The sequence below is a fragment of the Coniophora puteana genome (assembly GCF_000271625.1).
Source record: "Coniophora puteana RWD-64-598 SS2 unplaced genomic scaffold CONPUscaffold_18, whole genome shotgun sequence".
Taxonomy (NCBI): domain Eukaryota; kingdom Fungi; phylum Basidiomycota; class Agaricomycetes; order Boletales; family Coniophoraceae; genus Coniophora; species Coniophora puteana.
This window is the reverse complement of record NW_006913070.1, coordinates 575864-597729: the sequence shown is the minus strand read 5'-3', so window position 1 is coordinate 597729 and position 21866 is coordinate 575864. Positions and strand designations below refer to the sequence as shown.

The following is a 21866-nucleotide window of genomic DNA, read 5'->3' as shown; positions in this document are numbered from 1 at the left end:
TGCTTCAACGGTTTCTTGCGATAGACTCGTTTACGGTAATAGTGACAATATCATATCATGGTACAATAAAAATGAAACTGAGGTATCGAAGCGTGACATGAGCATGAACGAGGACACCTGTCTCCTCTACCATTCAGACAAAATAAGGCATAGCCTATCCGAAGAGTATTAGCCCGCCTTTCTCTAGGAGACCGACAAAGGATAAGGAAATGGCGGGCGACTTACCATCTTCCGCGTCTGCATCCCCTTATCCCGTTCGTTCTCCTCCGCAGCACCGTATTCCGTGAAGATCTTCTCACCGTCCTCCTTGATTGTCAGTATCGACGCCATATTGCCACAGCGGTAGCAGTAGTTGGGCGCGCTCCAGACAGTGACGAGCGCTTCGTCGAACATGTATTTGTAGCCCTCTTGAACGAGTTGGTGTGCGCGCGCTATAAGCGAAAGGCCATTGACGTGGTTGAACTTAGTTGAGGGCAGAAGAGAGTGAGTTCGAGCGGGCAGATAGGAAGGCAGGACGAGGAACGACGTACCTCTGTCGTCACGCCACCTCCGAATAGCCATCCTGCACCGCGCGGGCTGACGGCCCAGTTGTCGATGTCTTCTGGATCTGACCACATCAGGTCTGCCGGGTTGTCAATCGGACGTAGCGATGAAAAAGGGTAAGAAGAAGCGTACCGCAGAACGCGCCCTCATGAGGTATCTCTTGGGCTCGCGATAGGACCCGTATCTGGTCCAGCGATCGGATGTCTGGCGAGAGCCCTCCGTGTACGCACAGGATCTCGCCGTCTATTATCTGCCAAGTGTGTTGTCAGGATTCCTGGCTCGACAAAAGACATGTAGAAAGGAGAGGAGGAAAGGGCGGGGAGACTCACGGCAGCCAAATTGAGGTAGTCGAACACGTTACAGCAGGCTTTCCAAACAGCTGCACTTCCATACTTCTGCTGACACTCGTCTAAAGACGATGTTGTTAGTATACACAGACGGGGAGGATGCGCATACACGCACCATAAAAACCATAGACTTGCGTGATCTGCCGACTTTCATGGTTTCCGCGCAGTAACGTTACTTTGTCTGGATACCTGGGGCATGATCAGAATGGAACAAACATACGGAAGACACGAGCATTCACCTTGCTTTGAGAGCGAACAACAACGACACTGTCTCAAGGCTGTAGTGCCCCCGATCCACAAAGTCCCCCTACACGTTCCAAGTCCATCCATGCCCAGCGTACCACCACCGCCATCCATCGTCCACCATCGACCACCACCGAAGAAGATCCGAGGAGAAACAGAAGAAGTGAACGTTTAACATCAATCACCCCCGCCCAAGACAGTAGGGAACACATACGCGCCATGAATATGTAGCTCGTCTCGGGCACCCGCCCGCCCTTTCGCAGCAGCTCGAGCAGGTCCCAGAACTGTCCGTGTATATCCCCGCAGATCGTGACTGGGCTGCGCACGGGCTGAATGTTGGATTCCTCGACGAGGAGCGAGCGCACGCGCTCGCAGAGGAGCTTCATGTCGCCCTCGGGTAGGTGCTGGCACTGCATCAGCTGGGCGATCCATTCGTCGGGGTTGTATTTAGGCATTTTGCGGAGGTCTGTGGTGCCGCACAGATATAAGGGTGGTGACGGTGGGATTCGAGACGACAAGAGCAGAGTGGACCGGGGCGGAATTAGGTTGTCGCTGTCGCGCGTGCCGATCTCCGCGGGCGCTTAACTTAAGGGCAACCTTTCTCGACTCAAGACCTACTGAAGTCATGGGTTATGAACGAAAGCTCCGTTACGACATGCAACGATAATTAGTGGTGTGTACGATATGACATATCAAACATGTAAACCTGATGTTTACGTGTGCTGTACTAGATAAACGAGCGACAATAGCTGGAAGAGAAAGGACAGGAAGTTCGTAATAAACGTGGGTAACAACGCACGACGTAGGCAGTGTTAAATATCAAGAGGAAAGCCACAATTGAGTATGTACATGGCAGTCTGACGCTAGGCATCAGACGTAGCCCAGAAGGTCATTGCTGTCTCAACACGTCAAGTACCCATCCTTCGGCTAACGCATCTTCTTGCTAGGCTTTCACGCCCGAGCGCTGAAACCAAATACGTGGACTTGACTCTTCAGACGGTCAAGGTTTCCCGCTTCCCGTCCAGCGGCATGTCGTTGCGCTCATCACGCCGGGAGCCGTGCCCATCCACCGATATGGACCCCTCACGGTCGTCCGAGTTCTGGCTATCCATCTCCTGCTGCATCTTCCGCAGCTCCGACAACGGGACAGGGACCGACATGCCGGTCGCTGTGTCCTCAGTGTGTGCGAATGCGAAGGCGCTCTGGGTCAGGAACGGAGGACGTCAGGGACAGTCAAGAGGCGCTAAGAGGTACATTACCCTAGGTCCTTCAGCGTTAGTCGTGGCTATGGTGTCCATGTTGCCGAACATCTCTTTGCGCAGCTCTTTGCGGGACAGAAGTGTGTCCAGTAACGTCTATAGGGGACCAACATGTCAGTATGTCGCAGACATCGACCATATCACGTCCTCACGTTTGTATAGATTCTCCCGACAGGGATAGCGAACATGCCATACAGCTGTGTCGTTGGCCACGCCAGGAAGCTGACGAGGCAACCGATGGAAAAGATACTGGCAAAAAGACCCGTTTGGATAGCGCCGCGGATGAGCCGGTTGAGTACGCTGTCAGTTCGCTTGAAGCCCGTCTTTGAACGCGCCAGGATGGCGGCGAGTGTCCCTGGTCGTATAAGACACGTGAGTGCAGGCGTCGAATGGCAAGGGAACAAAGTCTGACCGGTAATGAATATATCAGCCATCACCTGCGTGATGAGCCATCCGGTGACAATGTTGTCGATGGCTGCAAGCTGCGCCATGCTGCGATGTTTTCGTAAGCGCCATACACACGTCACTGAATATATTTCTAAACTGAGACTCACATATGGATCATCCAGGCGCGGATGCCGCACATGCAACCCAGAATAAACGATGGAGCAACAAGGAGGAGACTGATTCCGAACAGCACGTTGCTCTCTGAGAGCTTCCAGATGCTGCGAAATTTTGGGTAAGAAGGCTGACGCGTAAAACGATAGACACCAAATGGAAACTCACCGCCAGGCAAGGTAAACTTGGGTGACGACGGCAGCAAATGCTGTAGCAATCGGGGTGAACGTATACGGCCAGAGCGCCTCTACAAGGAGGGAGCACAATGAGTCAGCAGTAGGGAGTTTGGGGGCTCATGAACGACGCACCGCCCAATGCAACGGGGTTCGCGAAGTTCTGTACCCTGCGAAACTGGACCGTCAGGAACAATTAAATAAAGCTGTACCAATCCACTCACAAGTAAAACCACGACATCCAGATGACTCTTCAAGTCAGCGAATATAACGAGCCTTTAGTCACTCGAAATCCGGGAGGAAGACAGTCGTTGGGAACTCACGTCGCCGCATGAAAAGTATCCAGTGCGAAAAGGAACATGATCATAGCCCTGTGCGTTTGGTGAGCCTCGGCACTTGACTCTTCGGGGGAACCGAACAAACCTCAAAGCCAGCCGATCACTGTAGTCTATGGCCATTCATTGAGTCAACGAAGACTGCGAAGTTGAAGAAAATGACTTACAAGCACGCCAGTAGCACAAGAACTGGTACGTGACCAGCCCGTACAAGTACGTGTTGACTGTTCCTCGTTCTTTAGCTGATGTAACCTTCCAGAAGTGCGAGAACAAACTCACAAAAGACGCCTATCAGCATCAAGCCTATCACCGTGATCAGCTAAGTATAGGCCCGTCCAAATCCGACATATCAAAGAGGCACTCACCGACGGATGTATCATACTGCCCCATGGTTCCTTCAAAGCGATGACGAGCAAAATGAGGGAAAATGAAGGAAATAAGGCTGTTGGTGCGGGGTTGGAGTCAAAGCGGGCAAGCACGGCTGGCGCTACCGTCCGCGTCTTTATAAATTGCGCACGAGCGCATGAAGTTCTCGCGGGGGCGAGGGCGTTGCGTGACCCGCACTCGGCAGCCTGATTAAGATACAGTTGTGTTCGCGTATGTAATGATAAATTGAATGAATAAACGACGGAATGGGAGAAACAAAGCGCCTGGGAAGTTTCAACCCGTTCTTCAGAATCAGATCTTCTCGCGCACTCAAATCCCGATTGGGGGTCTTCCGCGACGAGATAGGAAAGACGGAAAGGGCCGCCGTGCGCCGCATATCAGGCGGGCTCTCTCAGGAGACGAGCCTCCACAAGTTCGGAGCTGAGTGTCTTTTAAAAGCAATGATAACCGAGACAAGAAGCTGCCTGGAAAAGACTGCGCGGATTGATACGGCTGTGGTCCAAGGATATGGCTCAAGGGAAAGGCGCAGAGGGATCAAAAGGGTGGGATGGTTACTGCCGTACAAACCTGCAGCCGCTTCCTAACGGGCTGATTGCCGGAAGCGTGCATAGGGCGGAACACGGGCATCAATGTTCGGGCCATGATGGAAGCTTCAGTGGGAGAACACATCCACCTTTGCTGCAATGACCAAACATGCAACTCCAATAGCAGAGCCGGGAGGATGAAGGCTAAGCGTTCTAACGGCGAACAGCATGGCTACAACTTAACAAAAGAGAGCGAGAGATGCTGTCGTAACGGTCGGATTCCTGAACACTTCTAGGTTTCAAAAACGCATTAGTAAACGAGGGAAGTACTTACATACAAGGGGGCAATAGGTTTATGGGCCCGTATGGATCCATGGGTGTCGGTGGTACATCGTGGATTGCGAGGGCTTGCCCGTGAACACCATCGGCGCTGTCAGACGCGTCGACAAACTTTGTGATCAGTCGCGCTTGTTGACGGGATCTGCTACCCCATGATTCGGCTCGCTGACAGGAAGCCGCGGACCGCTGTAGCTTGCCAGGCAGCGTTCAACTGCCACGCTCCCCTGACGTAGTACGACATGTTCCTGAGAGCGGGGATTTTCGATTGCGCAAAGGCTCCCAGAGCACCCCAGAACAGTCGGAGACTTCGGCCTATGGGAACTCGCCAGATAAAGAGATACTGTATATCTGGGGCGTCGTAACTAACGCGACGAACTTGTGTCATTATAGCCCCGGAAGATTGCAAACAGTGTCGCATGGTAGCTGAGCTCACGTCGCGGGCCCTGATCGGCTCGGAAAATGACATGTTTTCAACAGATCTGTAGGTCCGTGTTGGAGCGATGAAGGTTCTGGACGGGAAAAGGAACCCCTCACTGATTGGTTGGCAAAGGCCAGAAACGAGAATTCTGATATTCTTCTATCTTTCATCATGAAAGCCGGGGGTAACCCCTTAATGTGAGATCGACGACGCCACGCGAGGGATCGAGACTATATCTAACGCCCATATGCTGTCATCCAGGAGTTCAGAACGATGAAGCCAACGTAAAAGATGCTGAGGAGAATGATACTGCGCAGAGCTTCGCAGAACCCACTGTGCGAGCTGAGATTCTTGGCTTGCTGGGATTGGTCCAACTGTATAATTGGATGCGATGAGAATGCCGAGTCTCATCGGTTGCTAGACAGCACCCAATCAGAAAAGAAAGTGCAATGTTCAGACCAGCGTCAAGCAATAAAGATTGTTCTCTCTGTATTGAATGTTGAAGCCGCGTACGAGTGACCGAGAAATAGAGATGGTCACTTTGAGCACGTGGCAACGGACTGCTAACGTCAAGCATCCTGGACTCCGCTTGATTATATGGTCCAATGCCAATACGGGGAAGGCTTCCACTGAAGGTGTTGTTTGTGACGTCCATACGCTGCCATACGGGAGCATCAGCAACTAGCAGAAGTGAGCGATGTACCGGAGATGTTGCAGCGTGGTGTCCACCTGTCAGCTCCGACGTCCAAAGCTGCCCATTCAAACGATGACATCGGCGGAGGCTCTCTTTGCCGCTATCAATGAGGGTCGCGCCATGCTCCTGTGGCAGACCAGAACTGACGCGGCCCCGATGTACAGGACATCACCCATTCGATTCATTAGAATGTATGCACGTCAGACACGCAGACTCGCCTCAAGTAGAGGAAAACCGCGGTGATCGGTATGCGTCACAGTTTGGGGTGCAGCGAGATCGGTATAAGCAACAAACGTTAGGCCCCATTATTACCACTCGATCGTTTCAATACACATTGATGCCGAGTCTCGACCACGCTACCTTGTGTGTTTCGGTGAAGCGATGCATAAAGGAATGGGGAAGGCGAAAGGGCGATAGCGGGCGCAACTGAAAAGCCTGCATGACGCCAAGGGGCAGTAAGTACGTGATGATCCGAGGGGTGGCAATTCTAAGCATATACGCGCCGGTTGCGACGACTGTTTTCCGAACAGCGGCTTGGGTGTGTTCAAACTGAATTTGATGAATGTCACTGGACCCAGCCTAGTACTGTAAAGGCGATTCCGAATGGTCAATCAGACAGTCTCCTGGCAGATATTGACACGTGCTTAGCCAGAGTGTCTTTGCGCATCATGGCAATTACTGAACCTAAAGTCAACAAAGTCAATAGGGGGTCTGGGTTATCGTCGGAGGAACAGCTGAATTGAGTAACCGCAAACTGACCGACTGAGCGGTGTAAAGGTTTTGAGAGGTTCATAATCAGGCCTGCTAAAGTATTTGCCCATCAGAGAAAGGTTGGAATCAGTGGATGCAAGCGAACACTGCAGACAAACTGCGATTTTTCTGTTACAAAAAGTGATTGAAGAAGGCGGACAGATGAAAGCCTTTTTCACCCATCTTTTGCTGTGCGAAAAGTTACTGAAAAGTTAAATTTTTGCCTCGGAGTTTGCATTTCGTTGCGGAGATTAGATAGAAACACGTCCAAATCGGGAAGTTAGAGTCCAAATTCGGTAACCCGTCCATTTTACCAGCGCAAAATTGACGCAAATGTTGGCTAAAAGAATACCTTTTCCTGTGCAGAAGGGGGTTCCAAAACTCGGAGGAAAAGGCTTTCATCTCGCCGCCTCTTTCTCTCGGTTTCATCCCGGATAAAATCGCCGTTTGTCTGCAGTGGAAGCTCAAGTAGACCATAACGCGGAGTTCGTAGTCCGCCCGGCAGAATGCTACGAGACGAGTTGAAGTCTTGCAGGTGGATTGAGGTCACACCAGGACCTTTTCCTCTGTCATGAACTTGAGTTGTTCTGGATGATAAGACACAAGGAAACAAGACAAGGAAGACATCTAGGGTTCATGGTGGTGGGCGAGTCGAAGCCGAGGGCGAGTTTGCCACGTGCTGCGTCGGGGCGCCCAAAGTTCCCTGACACGGCGCGCGAAGCTTCTGTCAGTGCCATCGACGCGTCTCCCGTCCATGTTCGAGCTCCCCGCAGTTACTGTCTCTTCCGTTCTGGTCACCCTCATTGCGCTCTTCATCAGCTACGCATTCTTCAGCATGTTCGGTAGCAAGAAGTGGGACCCGAAAGACAAGCATATCTACATCACAGGTGGCTCACAGGGCCTCGGTCTCGCGCTTGCACGTCTCCTAGTAAAGCGCGGCGCACACGTTTCGATCGTTGCTAGGAACGCGGAGAAACTGGAGAAAGCAAAGAAGGAGATTGAGGTGCGCCTTTTATCTCACCTTCCTTACATTGGTACTTTAATATGTATGGTAGGCAGCGAGGGCTTCTGACTCTCAGCGTGTTCTTTCCTTCTCCTTTTCTCTTGACAATGCGTCAGAGAGCGCAGCTGCTCTCAAGGCTGCCAGCGATGCGCACGGTGGACGTGCACCAGATGCGGTGTTTACATGTGCGGGAGCATCAAAACCAATGTTCTTCCTCGACATGGAGGAGCAGGACCTGACGAAGGGCATGGTGGATGGGTATTGGGTACAAGCATGGACTGCTCTCGTACGTCTATCTCCTTCTTGACGGGATCCAGGGATTTACGAAGGCGTCAGGCAGCAGCGAAGGCGATGGCGAAGCAAGGAGTGAAGGGCAAGATTGTGCTTGTGAGCTCAACGCTAGGTTATATGTCATTCGTGGGGTACGCAAGCTATTCGCCTGCTAAACACGCACTTCGAGGCGAGTCTCTTTTCTTTAACTAAGCATGTCTATTCCCTCCATACCGTCGAGATTGTCACCATACTTGCACCCTCGCCAAAAGTACGAGATCTAAAACTCTCTTCCAGGTCTCGCAGACACGCTTCGCTCCGAGCTTCTCCTATACGGTATTGACGTACATTGCTTCTTCCCGCCTACAATGTTTACTCCTGGATACGACGAGGAATCGAAGTCAAAGCCGGCCATCACGAAGAAGATTGAGGAGACCGACGACGGACTTACAGCTGAGCAGGCTGCCCTCGGGCTCTTCCACGGTATATTCCGATTCCCTTATCCTAAATTCAATGGTGACGATGAGCGGTCGCAGGAGTGGAGAAGAACCAACCTCACATAACGGCAGACCTGATCACATCTCTCTTCCATGCGTCGACGCGCGGTAGCGCACCAAGGAACAACGCGTTCGTCGAGACCATCCTCGACTTCGTTGCACTCGTACGTATCCCATTCTCTTCTTGAATCAAGCTTACCCTTTGCTCAACGGTACTCTCGTCTAGATTGGTGTACCCATATGGCGGAGCGGTGTCGACAAACAGGTGTTGGCTCACCGCGAGGAGCACCAGGGATATCTGCAGAAGAAAGGATTCTTCTCCTAGCGACCTCATTTTCCCAGAGAAGAGATCATCCGTACCGTATACTCATAACCCGTAATGTAAAATATACATATTCCCTTGTGCTCTGACAGATGATATGTTTTGACATACTACACGGCCTCGTGTGATGCAAGCAAAGCCCCTGAGTTGGTCGCGTCTGGATTCCCTCCCTCATCTTGACCGCGCTCCTCCACCCCACCGTCGTACTCATATCCCCAGATTCTTGGCGTTGAGTTCGTCCGTATATCTGGGATGAGAGAGATAATCTACATACAAGCTGGTTCATTCGCGAACTACACCGGTACACATTTTTGGAACACACAAGAGAGCTACTTCACGTATGCGGGCGACGATAGGCGAGCAGATAGCGAAGCTGCGGAGGGCGAAGAACCAGTGGTAGATCATGCCATATCTTTCAAGGAAGGAAAGGATCCTTATGTGCGCAACTTGCCCCTTTCTTTTACACCATGGACTGCTAACGTCCGGTTGGTCGGTGTCGTAGGGCCAACCTTCCCTCTGCCCGCGGCTGCTCGCTTTTGACTTCAAAAGTTCGTCTCTATCTGTCGGTCATTCATCCTATCTCATTTGTATACTTCTTCAAGGCAACTTTGGAACACTCTCATCAACCACCAACGACGACAACGACAACGATGACACCGATGGTGGCCTTACGTCGACATGGTACATCCTCGTCCCCATCCCTGGTTACCAGCTGATGTCCACCGAGGGGCGGCCCGATTGCACAGATCAAGAAGCAGCGCGTGGAGAAGAGCGCGTACCATCGAATGCTGGATGAAGAAGGAGAACACGAAACCGAGGCTGTGGCTAACACCAACGCGACTAGTCATCGAAAGATGCATCCAGCCAATGACCAGGGGAAGGCTCAGAAGGCACAAGACGCGGGAGAGATACGGTACTGGTCAGACTTCAACCGCGTGTACTTCGATCCGCGGACAGTTCAGGGTATTCCTGGAGGGCTTGAAGGTACGGAGGGTGACTGGGATGGCGGGCGCGAAGTGTTTGCAAGATACAACGAGGTGCGTTTTTCTCCTCTCTTCGTTGCCATTTTCCATACCATCCTATATCGCATCCTGCGTTCAATCTTGGGCTCATGATGTCTGATATTGCCCCAGGAAACCGAGCTGATGGATGGTGCACTGCGTCTGTTCGCGGAGGAGTGCGATAGCTTGCAGGTACGCCCGTACATGCTCCTCTCTATATCTTGGACTCAGCTTGACCATAACTCACAGGGCCTTCAAATGATCCATGATACATCGACATTCGGCGGTTTCACTAGCGCATTCCTCAACGCGTTCCGGGATGAATATCCCAAGTTGTCTATCCTCTCCTTTCCAGTCTTGTCTGAGGTTGACCCGATAGCTGGTGGGCCTTCGCCAGTATGTTATCAGCTCTCTTAAGGTGTTTTGGCCACGGAAGCTGACTTTCACTGTTATCAGGAATCAACCCGTCATCTACTCAGTGACACACTCTCCCTCCGGGACCTCAGCGAGCTGTGTGACCTCTCCATCCCTGTACAGGGCGCGTCGCGGTGGCCAAATTCAAATAACCCCAATTTGTGCTTCGACGTGCGTCTACTAAATTATTTTGTACGTTCATGAATATTCATCATAGATCGCATTCGCAGCCCCAGCGCATATACGAAGCTTCTGCTGTGTTGTCAGCCCATATAGAGACTGCCACACTTCCACTTAGGTGTGTACTGGCACTCGCGCACCTACTCTGTTGCGACTGAAGGACTGTGAATGATACCAGGCTGAAACAAGCTAACGAAGACATCTCGTCGATTATCGCGCATCTCAATTGGCGTCAACGAGTACCGTTCGCTGAGCTTCTCGGGTCGCTTCCTCTTTCGGAGCCCGCGTCGGACAAGGACTTCCAGAAGGGACTTGTCAACTTCACCACTGCTCAAAAGTACTCGGTGCGTCCGGAAGCCACCTTGTTTAGGATTTGGGGCTAATTGATGGGGGGCTGGTGTAGCACGATGAGTACATCCTCGCCAGGCGAGACACCACACGTGGCCTGAACGCCTCTGCCCGATCGCTTTACGAGACTTGGTGCGAGCCGCATCCGCCACCCTATACCGTGTCTACACACGCGCCGGCCTACCCGCTTCCGACATCCTTCCCCGCTATAATCCAGCCTCCGTCACCTAATCGGCGTGAAACGATGGCGCTGGCATGTTTACGCTCCGCACCTGGCTCGGCGCGGATTGTACGAGACTACGCCGGCTTTGCGAACAGGCTTTGGAGAAGTGGTGCGGTCGTGGGCATTGAGCGGGATGAACTAAGAGAGATCGGGAACGAGCTGAACGTCATTGGAGAGGGCTATGAGTGGGAAGGATACGCGGACGGCCAGGACGGAGGGGATGGAGATGGACTCGGCGAGGACGAATAAAATAGACTGGAGATGGTGCTGTGGGATCTCGTTGGCTCAGTGAAAATACGGTGCGTGGCTTCGTGATTGCTTTGCCATACTTTGTTGATTGAAAACATCAGGTTTTGTAAACACGTACCGTCTCGCTATCTTGCCATTCCTGAGTAGGGTCTGGAATCAAACCCTTTTTGTCAGACTCGCGAGCAGTAAGGCGCGTATACGCTAGCTGCGTATCTCTTCTCTTCGCATTGGCTGCGCAGCGGCAGCAAATTAACTGGATGCGGTGCCGGCTGTCATGCATGGGTTACCATCCTTATTCTTATCGCCATCTCCGGTCCATGCATTGTATCAAGAAGAAATAACGTCGCGGAGTTGTCGCGGGTAGTACACAGAGCTATGCTTGAGCATTATGGTCAGTCCATTATCACTCACCTTGCAAACGCCCTCTCCATGGCTGATCTTCTTTTCATGCTTGCGACTTGTTTCATGCAACCGAATATAACCGAACGATGAGTCTCTCTAGGATCAAGTGTACACTGAGGTGCGATCAAACCATTTGGTATCTAAGTACGGTATACTGGGAAAAATCTCGAGTTACGGCGGGAAGATAGGAAAGGTTGTTCGCGGAGTAGTGTCTGGAAGGGCGCGAAGCCAGAGCGAGGGCCAAAAAGGCTCGGCGTCAGCTAGTGAGTCGCCTTTTAGAGCGCGTGCTGTGTTGAAGAGAGGGTACTTTGCCCCATTAGATCATCATCATTACGGAATTTGCGACCGATGTCGGGCCTCGGACGCAACACATATACTGCCCCCGCGAAGGATTGAGGAGCTTTTCGACCTCGATCCGCACCAGGATCTGTCATTGTGGGACGCCTTGCGTTCCGGTCTCAGAAGTGACCAACACATACGAGGATCGCGCGAAGTCTTGGTAATATGTTGGTCATCTCCCCTAGCTTTGAACAAACACGAAACTTGTCTTAGGCTTCTGAACTTGAAACCCCTCGCCTGGCCCTGCCTGATTTGCCTCCACCCACACGCACGTGCCACCAAGAATCATTGCTCGATAATCAAGGAACTCCATGACCGGAATATGCTCCTCGATGTGTGAGCGCCTCGCTTCGTTCGCTCGTCTAAAACGTCACGTGTTTACATTTTGTTTTCTGACGACCACTTTAAGTGATTCCGTTGACGAAGGGCGGAACTACATACACGTAAAGCGGTGACGTTCAGATCCGACCAGGCGCGGATGGTCTCCATCTGAATCATCCACTCTTCTTTGCTTCCTCAATGACCAACTCCGACGACGTATATTTAAGGAGGCTGGAAATGAAGGAAGTAGTTATCATCCGACATACGCAACCCCATCTTACAGTATCATGAACCCTATCTCTATCCAGAAGGCCGACAAGTTTTTCCCCGCCCCTTCTGCAGCGCCAACAAGCCTCTGCGCTCAGCGGCTTCCGGGCCCTAACACAGTGGGGGCTGGCGAGGCGGTCAAGCGCATCTTGAGGGACAACCATGTCAAGAACCACATCTTCTTCAAGTCTAGCGGAAATCACAAGTAAGCTCCTGTTCATTTGTTCCGTGCATCTGACTTCGAGGAGCTGATGGTGGACGAATAGCCACATCTCGCACCACACCCTTGCGGTGTACGGGCTGGGTGCTTCTAGCCCGATCATTGAAACATTGTACGACACGGACTTGAACGTACAGCGCGGTATGCCCCAAACCGCTGAGAAAATCACGCTGGACAACTTTGGCAAGCATCTCTCTGATGAGAAGTAAGTGTTACTTTTCAGCCTTCTGTGATTCTGCTAAGCACCGGTATCTATCTGTTGCAAATAGCTACTACCCTCGATATGTGGAGTTCTTCGCCGAAGAGATTGATAAGCACGGAGTGCCGGCCACTCTCGAGCGTTTTATGTATTCCGACGAGTTCAACGTGAACGTCGATGGCACAGGGCACGCCATGCTCGCACGCAACTTCATTCCGGCACTTCACGCCATGATTCACTTTGGATACGCCGTCGAGTTTGGTATCCAAGGGCTGGTCGCCGAGGGTACGTGTGATTGTTCCTTCCAAGCGTCGTCATTGGCGAGCTCAGCATCGCGTTTGGTCCTTAGGTTTGGCTATGGCTGCTGTGGACATTAATGTCCCTAACACCCAGTTCCTCGCGCCGCTGTGGACTAAGGTCTCTGCCAAATCCTCGGTGGGGGCAATCACCGACGAAGTCTCGTCTCTCGGTGTCAGCGGCACTAGCGGCGTCAATGGCACGCACAAGAGTACCTCCGAAACGACGGTGTTCGACATCCTCCCTCGCGTTCTCAAATACGACAAGTTCGCAGCGACGAATTCCGAGACCCCCCAAAAGGCGATTAAGGTGGCATATGAGAACCACGGTGATCGTATGGTCGAGTATGCTCTCGACTGGAGCATCGATCTATCAAAGCTTGGCGAGCTGGAGCGCAAGATTGAGGAGTTGCAATGGTTGAATGTGACCCTTTACGGCGTTGGCGGATGGCGCGAGGGTGAAGGCTTGCAGGCTGATTTCTTCGTGTACGTTTTCATCGAGTCTGCGCCTGTCACATGTTAACGGTCATCCGCTCAACACAGTATGCACCTCGTCACGTCGTCCCTTTTCCTCGGACCAAATGTTCATCCCCTGAGCCAGCGCTCGCAGGAAATCTTCCTCCGCGCATACTTTGCCAACACACTCGCCCTGTACCACATGTTTGGCCGCCCACCCCTCCACATCTCCGCGTTTTGGAAGAACACCACCGCTGCCGAGGCTTTTGTTCCCGGCTCCGACGTGAGTGCCGGATACACGGCAGCCCAGGTCGACGCAAAGGTCCTCGCAGCGACTAAGGGAAATCCCAACCCTTGGCTTACGCACGCGCAAAGCGCAATCGTGGCCAAGGACGATCACTACGCGAAGATAATCCGCGCACTATTACACCTCGCCACGCAGTTTGGCGACCGTCCGACGGGACACCTGGCGAAGATCGCGCCGAACTCGGGGCTTGAGGGACTTGAGCAGCTTGACGGCTCGTTCTTCCTCAGGGTGGCAGGTTTGACGGCGGAGGCCGTGTATGAGACTCAGGCTTGGAGCTTTGGCGGGTTTTACAAGAACGAGCTGTAACCGTACTAAACTAACCTCTATGTATCTTGTACGACGTGTACCTAGTAGATGGTAATTCACCGATAACCTCCCTCTTCGTATTTGTTGGTTGAAGCTGAAGCGCTGAAATTTCAGCTCAAAGCTAACCTGAAGTCGGAGTCGATTCTTCCTGTTTTTATTCGATTCACTTATTTATATTCGATTCACTTATTTATTTATTTGTTCAAAAAAGTCGGAGCATCAAGATTATCAGCGACTCAAATATGCTTCCACTCGATCATCTCGCTTCTTCCAGAGAACTAGCCAAAAACCGGAGGTATGGCGTGGTTAAAGAAAACATCAACAGTGTAAACTACTTGCGGTACTGACCATGTACTAAAATCCAATGCAATCCAATGCAATCGGGGTAGAAGCGAAGGGGAAAAGCAAGTTATAGAAGGCATTATTCAGGCAGGTATTCTACTATGATAGATGACCTCTCTTTAACCAGTGTCTCACCGATCAATCGTTGATTCGCGGTTCTAGATCTGTGTTTGCTCTGCGCACCCAACCAACATTCGTGGCTGTGCTCGGACAACGCCGATGCGCCAACAGTCAATGAACAGCACGATGCGTTTGGCAACTGCTCAACTAGGTGCGTCCTAAGGCCTAAGTTTCGAGTTGATGTCGTCTGTGTCAGTGCCCTTGACGTGATGTATCTGCCTCAGCTCGTATTCCTTGCTATCCCCTTCTATCAACGTCTCTGATACGTGCTCAGACGCTGGGAACGTCCTTGGCATGCGGATGGAACCGGGAGATTCTGACAGGCGTATGTCCACGAACTTCAAATTGACGGCCATGAGTCACTGTGAGCGCTCGTCCACGCGCTGGGCGCTGAATGATTGTTGTCCATGGATAGGGGCATGATGCATGATGATCTCCAAACCACGTGTGCAAGTCAACACGCACACATGGGGATGTGTTTATAAGACGTGACGTTTGAGGAGACCACCTAGTCCTTCACGTAACCCACGTCCATTTCTCGCCTACTCAACAGCCATGACCTCGCCCGTCGTCCAAGACTTTGAAGCCTTCTTCCCTGAGCCATCGACTCTGCCTTCGACATCCTGTCCCCAGCGACTTCCTGGAATAACCGCCGCGTCAAACAAAGCGATCGTGTTCGTCATGCGCGACAATCACCAGAAGTACGATGTGTTCTGGGATGACCGGAAGTTTCATAAGTGAGTATTATCAACCCGCGAGAAGAGCAAACACATTTAAATAGTACACGTTTCTAGCCACGTTACGCATCGAGCGTTTGCCCTGTATGCGATGGGCGCTCAGGGGCCTCTCATCGAAGGGTATTACAAGGCGGATGCGAAAAGCCTGCGCCCTGCTTTCGCATCCCCGGAAGAGATTACAGAGCAGAATTACTGTGACCATCTAGAAGACGCAAAGTGCGTACTTGCGTCATCGGAGCTGTTTACGCTCAAACTAACCAGGTTGCTTTCAAGATATTACTCCGCGTATGTGAACTTCTTCGCCAACGAAGTCGCGAAGCACGGCGCTATTGCGACGGTAGAGAAGTTCGCCTTCTCTGAAGAGTATAACACGACAAAGGCGTGGGGATTAGCGCATCTCATGGCTGGGGTGTACCATCCGATGATTCACATCGGGAACGGTTTGGAGTTTGGCATTCCTGGCCTCATAGTCGAAGGTAAGCAATCATTCCTGTATACGCACGAATATGATCCTTACACGGGGACCAGGGCTTGCGATGGGTGCAGTGAATGATGTCTTCAATGTCGACCTTCTTGGTCCATCATTCTTCAAGATCGTTCCGACACTAGACACCGCGACGCAGGCAATCACGTCAAAACTTTCCTCACTTCTCCTCGACACCAAGAAGCCGAGCTCTGAGCAGCCAAGGTCATTGGAGACGACAGTGTTTGATGTACTAGCCCGCGTCCGAAAGAACGACAGGCTCGCTCCGCACAAGTCGTCAGATATCTTCACGGAGACAGTTTACACGCTTGTCGAGCGTGGTGGACCTATTCGCGAGCTTGCAGATGCGTGGTCGATTGACCTTTCAAGGCCTGGTGAGGTTGAGAGAAAAGTGGAAGAGCTGATCTGGATGGCCACACTCATATACGGTGTCGGTGGCTGGTCTGAGAAAGAGTTCCAAGCGGAATTCTTCTTGTGAGTTCTTCGTCATTAGCAGGGATAGCGAAATATACTTACCATAAGCGCGAACAAGCCTCCATATCGTTACCTCCGCCATATTCCTACCCTCCTACACTGCCCACCTAAGCCCGCGGTCCCAAGTATTGCTTCTCCGCGCGTATCTTGTCATGGCCCTCGTCACATACGTCAGCCGTGGTCGACCCGAGCTGCGCATTCCCGCGTTCTTCGCCGGCACCATCCCGGGTTCCACGCTGACGCCAGGGAATGTCTCTATCAGCTACACGCCGGAGCCCGAGACCAAAGACGCAGCCGCGAATCCGAATCCATGGCTCGCGCTCGTGCAGAGCGCCCTCGTGCACGAGGCCGACCACTATCCAAAGGGGATTCGAGCACTCCTGCATGGTGCGCAGGCGTACGGCGCTCGGCCGAAGGGCTACTGGTCTGGAGAACTCGAGGGGATTGAGGATATGGACGGGACACTGTTCCTCAGGACTGCCGAGCTAACGGCGTATTGGGCGAGGGATGAGAATCAGGAGAGAGGTATTGGCGGTGAGAGGTGGAGCTTTGAGGGCTTTGGGGTGTAATTAACCGATGAACTAAACCGCTGTGCAAAACTGCAATATTACCTGTTGTCTAGTAATGACCAACTGTGTATAGGAAGATTAAGAACACGCGCTTCTTAAAGCTTTCTCACTGTGCAGTGACCGCGCACGTGGTAGAGATGAGTTTTGTCGAGTCTCCCCCGGTCATCTAGGACTTCCACCATCAATATCATGAAGTTGAATGGAATGTTAAGACTGTGTCATTCTTTCTGCAGTGTTTTTGTAAGTAGTCTAGCCTTTCTACGCATTGATTTTCTCGCACATCGATGGGGCAAGGGGATAGTGGGGTCAATGACATATTAATGGATGAGTCGCACAGGGCTAGCTCAACACAGGGGCTTATGCTATAGCATTGTTGCGCTTTCATTGTTCTCGCGCATCGCATCGTTTGTCTCCTTCAGATTAAAAAGAATGCGACAACCCACAATCGCATGCATATTTGGCTGTATACTTTTCCGGCGCATTAAAAGGTTAGGTTAGAAAGTATGTGTTCATTTGGGTGATTCACGTACATGGCGACAAACTCTGCTGCAAGACTCTAGGAACCATGACATAGACTAAGTTAGCCGCCAAAATCAAATGGGTCAGAACCGGCTTACTGGAAAGAACCGTGCAACAAAATTTGTGAAAGAAGTCACTATGGTAGAACAATAATCCGTCAGGATCTTGAACTTTGACTGTAGGATAATGTGACCTACCAAGTATGAGGAGGATATATGCGAAAGTATCTCGAAACATAACCAATGTCAGGGGATGGTGTGAGTATTGAGTAGTCCTCCTCCACATTACGAGGGTTAGGCATAGCTGAGCTACGAAAGTTGAGAAAATGCTTCATCAGAGTCAAGAAGGATGCAGGTAATGATGGGTACCTACCGCACTCAAATATCACAATACACAAGTATTGGGCCATAAAATTTTTGTTGAGTACCAAGCCGCACGGATATTTGAGAGGAACTGAAACAGTGATATCGATCCAGTATGTGGAACATTGAAAAGGTTGGAACGAGGATAGAATAGGCTCTGGCGCTCACAAAATTGCGGTAAGTTCGGGTTATAGCCCTCACCAACTCGTAATTGAACAACAAAAGATATCACAATACAGACCTACGTTATTTCAGTGAGAGTACAGCGTTATTGTTTAATAGCGCTCTGAGCTCACCAAAGCCAACGAGAGTATACCACATAAGGCCTTACGGCTTTTGTTCCATATCACATACACCCGAACTATCATGATAATCTCGGCGGCCAGGATGGAGGCAGCATTGAATACTATAAAGTCACACGTTCACGTCAATGAGCGAGTCGGAGCGAGGTGCATGAAATTGTGTGACCGACTTGTAGTTGCCAGTCCCCAGTTTCCACACTACAGTATGGCATGAGGGTCATAATCTCCTCCCTCATCTTCTCATACTTTTACTCACATTTTTAGGTGCTAGAGGACCACATCAAGTCAGTTAAAAGCGCAACGATAGCGAGGAATTATCGGCGCGCACAGTATACCAGTAGAAATGATCCCACGAAAGGACAATACCGAGCGAGGAGAAATAAAACACGAAGGAAACTCCAATTTCCGTTGGATATAAGCCTCGTCTTGAGATGGTCGGACAAAGACCATATACAGATTAAAGGCCATTACTCACCTCATACTTGAACGTTAACAGATAGTCGTACACCTATAAACCCGCATGATTGAAGTTTGGATAAAACGCAGCACAAGGTCGCCTTACCACAGCTACCAAAGCTATCACTACTCCGATGAGTGGATCAGCTGCGTGCACGTCACATGACATTGGGCAATGACCGCACCTGTAGAGTACTTGGGAGTTGACACATCCATTGACTAACAGCAGTGACTTCGTTCTATAAAGAACTCACCTTTGCGAGCTGGACCTGATTCTCATCTGGTACGAAATCAGTGTTAGATGCCATAGTCCAATATCGTGTGTCTTTAGTTCCGGTCGTTGCACAAACCGAACCGTATATAACTGCTTCTGAGATGTCATATTTTTAACCATCGAGGCTGAACCTGTGTTTGAAAAGCCATGAATTCATGATGAAACCCTCGCTGCTGGGGAGAACTGGTTACCGAAGCCGGGAGTATTTGTCCTTACTCTGTTCTTTTGGACGATCCCACTAAAAATACAAGGCACATTATCCCTGGTGCTGGGAAGGCGAGAAGTGATGCCGGGCTTGACCAAGGAAATCTGTAGTCTAAATTCGTTTGCTGTGTGGTTTTTTCTCGAGACATGGATAGTACATCATGATTCCGGTGTCGCACCAATGATAGTAGCTGTATGATGACCATGAATAACAACTTCGCGAGAATTATGTCCAAAAGATGTATGTGAATACATAACTGTATTGGCACAATTTAAACCTGAGAATACGTCCTAAAGATATCATTATCAAGGAAGAGTGCATGCCGCGGCCAACCAAAGGATGAAGTTGGGGTGATCGCCGCGACCAGGGGCTCTCCATTCGGGAACAGACGTTTCACCACGCCGACTGAACCACCCTTCGAGGGAGGGTAATGACAGCGCGCAATGTGCACCGCGGCCAATATTGGACAGACGAATATAACTCGGAAGAGATGATCAAGGAGATGATAGTTGCGGTTGTTGGATATGATACGACACTCCGGCGATATCCGACAGCTTTTGCTTTGATCTTGTGCCTCAGATCGATGCGTCGATGGTGCAGCACTGCAAGACTTATTAAAGGTGTGAGCGCTGCGCTGAGTGTTGCTGATAGAAACCGCTCGAGAGAGGGTTTCAGTACGTGGCACGCGTGCACCACAACGGTCACGGTGTTCCATCACGTGCGATACGATAACCTGCTCCTGACCATGACTGCTCTCACTCTAGCGCCTATCCACCAGCATTCCCCGTCAAGTCTCCATCGTCGCCCACACTAACTCATGGCTGAACCCACACCTCCTCCCTCACGAGGCCGGGGCCGGGGCAAATCGCGCGGCGGCCTGGGCAAGTACCTTCGCGCCCGTGGACGCGGACGAGGCGGCGGGCGCCCCGCCGAATTCCGCCAGCGGCTAGTGCTCGACTCGGAGCAAGCCCTTGAGTTGGATGAAGAGGAGCAGAAAGAGTACGAGCAGGAACTGCAGCGCAAGTACGCGCGCAGAAATATGGGCACGAACGCCGATCGATACAAGGAGCCTGAACCGGAGTTGAACTCGGAGGGTGGGTACTTGCCATCGCTTGTGTTGCGTTGTGGGTTGATGAGAGCTGAAGTGGTGAACAGGGGAGGAGATCGTTGAGCCGGAGGTGGATCTCTCGGAGTTCCTTGCGAAGCAGCGGCTGGTGGACGCGAATGAGCCAAGCGGAGATGTATCTACATCGCACCCACGGCATGGTCAAGAGCAGGACGATGACGACGATATCGACCATAACCTCGCACACATATCATCGGCGGGCGCCGTATCCAGTGCGAAACCAGCAAAGGGCAAGGTCCAGTCGATGCAGTGGGACCCTGCGCTTGACGAGATGCTGAAGGAGAAGCAAGCGGCTGAAGCAGCCAGAGGTGTGCCTCTTCCATCCCTCATATTCCGATGTGTCTTAACCGAATCATCGTCGCTGTGTTTTAGATCTAAAGACACGCTTCCGAGCGAGGACAGATAAGCTACGCTCCAAACCCACACCTGCGACTTCTTCCCATAATGCGCGACGAAAGCAGGGTATGCCTTTGTGTCCCGCTCTCCCCTTGTACGAACTCGTTGACCGTAATTATCAGGTGCAAATGACCTGGTTGAAGCACCGCCCTTGCCTACGGATGACGCACCACCGAAGGGCCCCAAGGCCGAAATGGAAGATTTCCTAGACGACCTGTTGGGCTGAAGGGGCCAATACGAGCATCATCTCATTTGGATCCCTCTATTTCGTCCGCGGACTGCATCGCGTACCTGAGTTTTCCAGATCACATCTTCACTTCGTGCTGTACCGAGCGCGGCGGGCGGTTATGTATGCTTTTTTTGCGCCTGCGCTGTGGTCACTACTCTGACCAAATGATGCTGATCTTGTTGTCTGTGTTTATAAATGTATCCAGATTCGTGGCTGTACAATATGCAGTCATTTACTCAGAAAAATAATGACACATGGCGTAGCATGCGTGAGCCCTATTCGAATTAAACACTGGCTTGGCAAGTATTATGCCGTGCGCCGCTTCAACACTATGACTTGAAGCACAAAGAAAAAAAGAAAGCATGAAGCAGACATCTGAACGATCTCAATTATTCCAAAGATTGTATAGCAGCTTTAAAGCGGGGACACTACACGGTAAGCCCTAGTAAAAGGCGAGGGCTTAAATTGTTGTTGCATCCCCAGCTGCTTATATTCCAATGTTCGCTTTGCATTGCCATCAAGCGATGGTTTGATTTTGCTTTGGATGGCGGGGTGCCCAGTGCCGTAAGCGCCTAAGCGACCGGCGCGTCGGCAGGGTTGGCGAAATAGGGGTCATAACGCCGAGCTCAACGGCTCATTCAGTTTCTCAGTGACCGAAGGATTGCGCTCTCGTTCGTGCATGGTTTATACGCGCCCCACGGAGGGAGTGGAGGAACATCAAGCCAACAGTCTATTGCGGGAAACAAAAACAGATCGTAAATCGTAAGACAGCTCGTCCGCGCGTGACTATCGTATCAATGGAGAGGTATCGCACGTCAAATGCAAGAGAAGAGCAAGAAGCCAACAACAACAAGAATTCAACGGGTATCGCAATCCCTAGGACCGTCGAAAGGCCGAGCACATACACGATACGGTACGATAGATCTACTAGTCTACTTTTTGGAGGAGGGGGAGTAAAGAAGGGCCTGTGCAGTTCATGCACGAGAAATCGGAGGAGCCCGTCCGACGGCGGCTGGACAAGCCCCGAGCCCGGCTGGCGGGCTGAGGAGCTAAGAAACAGACTGGTGTGTGATGCTGATAC

The 21866-nt window shown here is 51.5% G+C and overlaps 7 protein-coding genes across 7 annotated transcripts; 5 read left to right on the top strand and 2 right to left on the bottom strand.

Annotated features, from left to right (window-relative positions):
• Nucleotides 1-25: 25 nt before the first annotated feature.
• Nucleotides 26-1633, bottom strand: CONPUDRAFT_140304 (serine threonine specific protein phosphatase). Its single transcript, XM_007776781.1, has 8 exons — nucleotides 1352-1633; nucleotides 1130-1197; nucleotides 1006-1079; nucleotides 873-952; nucleotides 676-793; nucleotides 531-622; nucleotides 226-462; nucleotides 26-154 (listed from the first exon to the last, which is right to left on the bottom strand). Exons 1-8 carry the CDS (start codon nucleotides 1586-1588, stop codon nucleotides 134-136), a joined length of 927 nt encoding a protein of 308 aa, XP_007774971.1. The 5' UTR covers nucleotides 1589-1633; the 3' UTR covers nucleotides 26-133.
• A 395-nt stretch (nucleotides 1634-2028) lies between these two features.
• On the bottom strand, nucleotides 2029-4022 carry CONPUDRAFT_140303 (uncharacterized protein). Its single transcript, XM_007776780.1, has 13 exons — nucleotides 3824-4022; nucleotides 3738-3761; nucleotides 3626-3682; nucleotides 3547-3571; nucleotides 3447-3494; nucleotides 3348-3374; nucleotides 3259-3293; nucleotides 3119-3197; nucleotides 2947-3057; nucleotides 2805-2884; nucleotides 2545-2747; nucleotides 2393-2488; nucleotides 2029-2341 (listed from the first exon to the last, which is right to left on the bottom strand). The coding sequence occupies exons 1-13, from the start codon at nucleotides 3846-3848 to the stop codon at nucleotides 2126-2128; spliced, it is 1026 nt and encodes a 341-aa protein (XP_007774970.1). The 5' UTR covers nucleotides 3849-4022; the 3' UTR covers nucleotides 2029-2125.
• A 3383-nt stretch (nucleotides 4023-7405) lies between these two features.
• CONPUDRAFT_93678 (oxidoreductase) lies at nucleotides 7406-8665 on the top strand (the record flags this gene model as incomplete). The annotated part of the gene is made up of 6 exons (XM_007776779.1): nucleotides 7406-7573; nucleotides 7626-7859; nucleotides 7910-8033; nucleotides 8141-8326; nucleotides 8380-8504; nucleotides 8567-8665. The coding sequence occupies 6 exons, from the start codon at nucleotides 7406-7408 to the stop codon at nucleotides 8663-8665; spliced, it is 936 nt and encodes a 311-aa protein (XP_007774969.1).
• A 249-nt stretch (nucleotides 8666-8914) lies between these two features.
• On the top strand, nucleotides 8915-11077 carry CONPUDRAFT_159682 (tubulin nucleotide-binding domain-like protein; the record flags this gene model as incomplete). Its single annotated transcript, XM_007776778.1, has 10 exons — nucleotides 8915-9100; nucleotides 9165-9210; nucleotides 9265-9343; nucleotides 9390-9699; nucleotides 9796-9855; nucleotides 9913-10059; nucleotides 10120-10248; nucleotides 10308-10375; nucleotides 10436-10601; nucleotides 10661-11077. The coding sequence occupies 10 exons, from the start codon at nucleotides 8915-8917 to the stop codon at nucleotides 11075-11077; spliced, it is 1608 nt and encodes a 535-aa protein (XP_007774968.1).
• An 827-nt stretch (nucleotides 11078-11904) lies between these two features.
• CONPUDRAFT_140301 (uncharacterized protein) lies at nucleotides 11905-14245 on the top strand. The gene is made up of 6 exons (XM_007776777.1): nucleotides 11905-12154; nucleotides 12228-12611; nucleotides 12673-12831; nucleotides 12896-13110; nucleotides 13175-13607; nucleotides 13665-14245. The coding sequence occupies exons 2-6, from the start codon at nucleotides 12427-12429 to the stop codon at nucleotides 14188-14190; spliced, it is 1518 nt and encodes a 505-aa protein (XP_007774967.1). The 5' UTR covers nucleotides 11905-12154; nucleotides 12228-12426; the 3' UTR covers nucleotides 14191-14245.
• Nucleotides 14246-14825: 580 nt separating this feature from the next.
• Nucleotides 14826-16935, top strand: CONPUDRAFT_169810 (uncharacterized protein). Its single transcript, XM_007776776.1, has 5 exons — nucleotides 14826-15389; nucleotides 15447-15605; nucleotides 15663-15865; nucleotides 15918-16347; nucleotides 16406-16935. Exons 1-5 carry the CDS (start codon nucleotides 15208-15210, stop codon nucleotides 16914-16916), a joined length of 1485 nt encoding a protein of 494 aa, XP_007774966.1. The 5' UTR covers nucleotides 14826-15207; the 3' UTR covers nucleotides 16917-16935.
• A 2737-nt stretch (nucleotides 16936-19672) lies between these two features.
• On the top strand, nucleotides 19673-21045 carry CONPUDRAFT_112842 (uncharacterized protein). The gene is made up of 4 exons (XM_007776775.1): nucleotides 19673-20128; nucleotides 20190-20468; nucleotides 20533-20622; nucleotides 20679-21045. Exons 1-4 carry the CDS (start codon nucleotides 19852-19854, stop codon nucleotides 20780-20782), a joined length of 750 nt encoding a protein of 249 aa, XP_007774965.1. The 5' UTR covers nucleotides 19673-19851; the 3' UTR covers nucleotides 20783-21045.
• Nucleotides 21046-21866: the final 821 nt, after the last annotated feature.

Bases quoted from the DNA above. Each gene is read 5' to 3' on its own strand.
- CONPUDRAFT_169810 (XM_007776776.1), top strand. From the start codon at position 15,208: ATGACCTCGCCCGTCGTCCAAGACTTTGAAGCCTTCTTCCCTGAGCCA. The intron at 15,606-15,662 runs GTGCGTACTTGC...GTTGCTTTCAAG, and splicing joins GACCATCTAGAAGACGCAAA to ATATTACTCCGCGTATGTGA. The intron at 15,866-15,917 runs GTAAGCAATCAT...CACGGGGACCAG, and splicing joins TCCTGGCCTCATAGTCGAAG to GGCTTGCGATGGGTGCAGTG.
- CONPUDRAFT_140303 (XM_007776780.1), bottom strand. From the start codon at position 3,848: ATGGGGCAGTATGATACATCCGTCG. The intron at 3,294-3,347 runs GTGAGTGGATTG...CCAGTTTCGCAG, and splicing joins TGGATGTCGTGGTTTTACTT to GGTACAGAACTTCGCGAACC. The intron at 2,885-2,946 runs GTGAGTCTCAGT...AAAACATCGCAG, and splicing joins CGCGCCTGGATGATCCATAT to CATGGCGCAGCTTGCAGCCA.
- CONPUDRAFT_140301 (XM_007776777.1), top strand. From the start codon at position 12,427: ATGAACCCTATCTCTATCCAGAAGGCCGACAAGTTTTTCCCCGCCCCT. The intron at 13,111-13,174 runs GTACGTGTGATT...TTTGGTCCTTAG, and splicing joins CCAAGGGCTGGTCGCCGAGG to GTTTGGCTATGGCTGCTGTG. The intron at 13,608-13,664 runs GTACGTTTTCAT...CGCTCAACACAG, and splicing joins TTGCAGGCTGATTTCTTCGT to TATGCACCTCGTCACGTCGT.
- CONPUDRAFT_112842 (XM_007776775.1), top strand. From the start codon at position 19,852: ATGGCTGAACCCACACCTCCTCCCTCACGAGGCCGGGGCCGGGGCAAA. The intron at 20,129-20,189 runs GTGGGTACTTGC...AGTGGTGAACAG, and splicing joins ACCGGAGTTGAACTCGGAGG to GGGAGGAGATCGTTGAGCCG. The intron at 20,623-20,678 runs GTATGCCTTTGT...CGTAATTATCAG, and splicing joins TAATGCGCGACGAAAGCAGG to GTGCAAATGACCTGGTTGAA.
- CONPUDRAFT_140304 (XM_007776781.1), bottom strand. From the start codon at position 1,588: ATGCCTAAATACAACCCCGACGAATGGATCGCCCAGCTGATGCAGTGC. The intron at 794-872 runs GTGAGTCTCCCC...CACACTTGGCAG, and splicing joins ACTACCTCAATTTGGCTGCC to ATAATAGACGGCGAGATCCT. The intron at 155-225 runs GTAAGTCGCCCG...CTCTTCGGATAG, and splicing joins GGATGCAGACGCGGAAGATG to GCTATGCCTTATTTTGTCTG.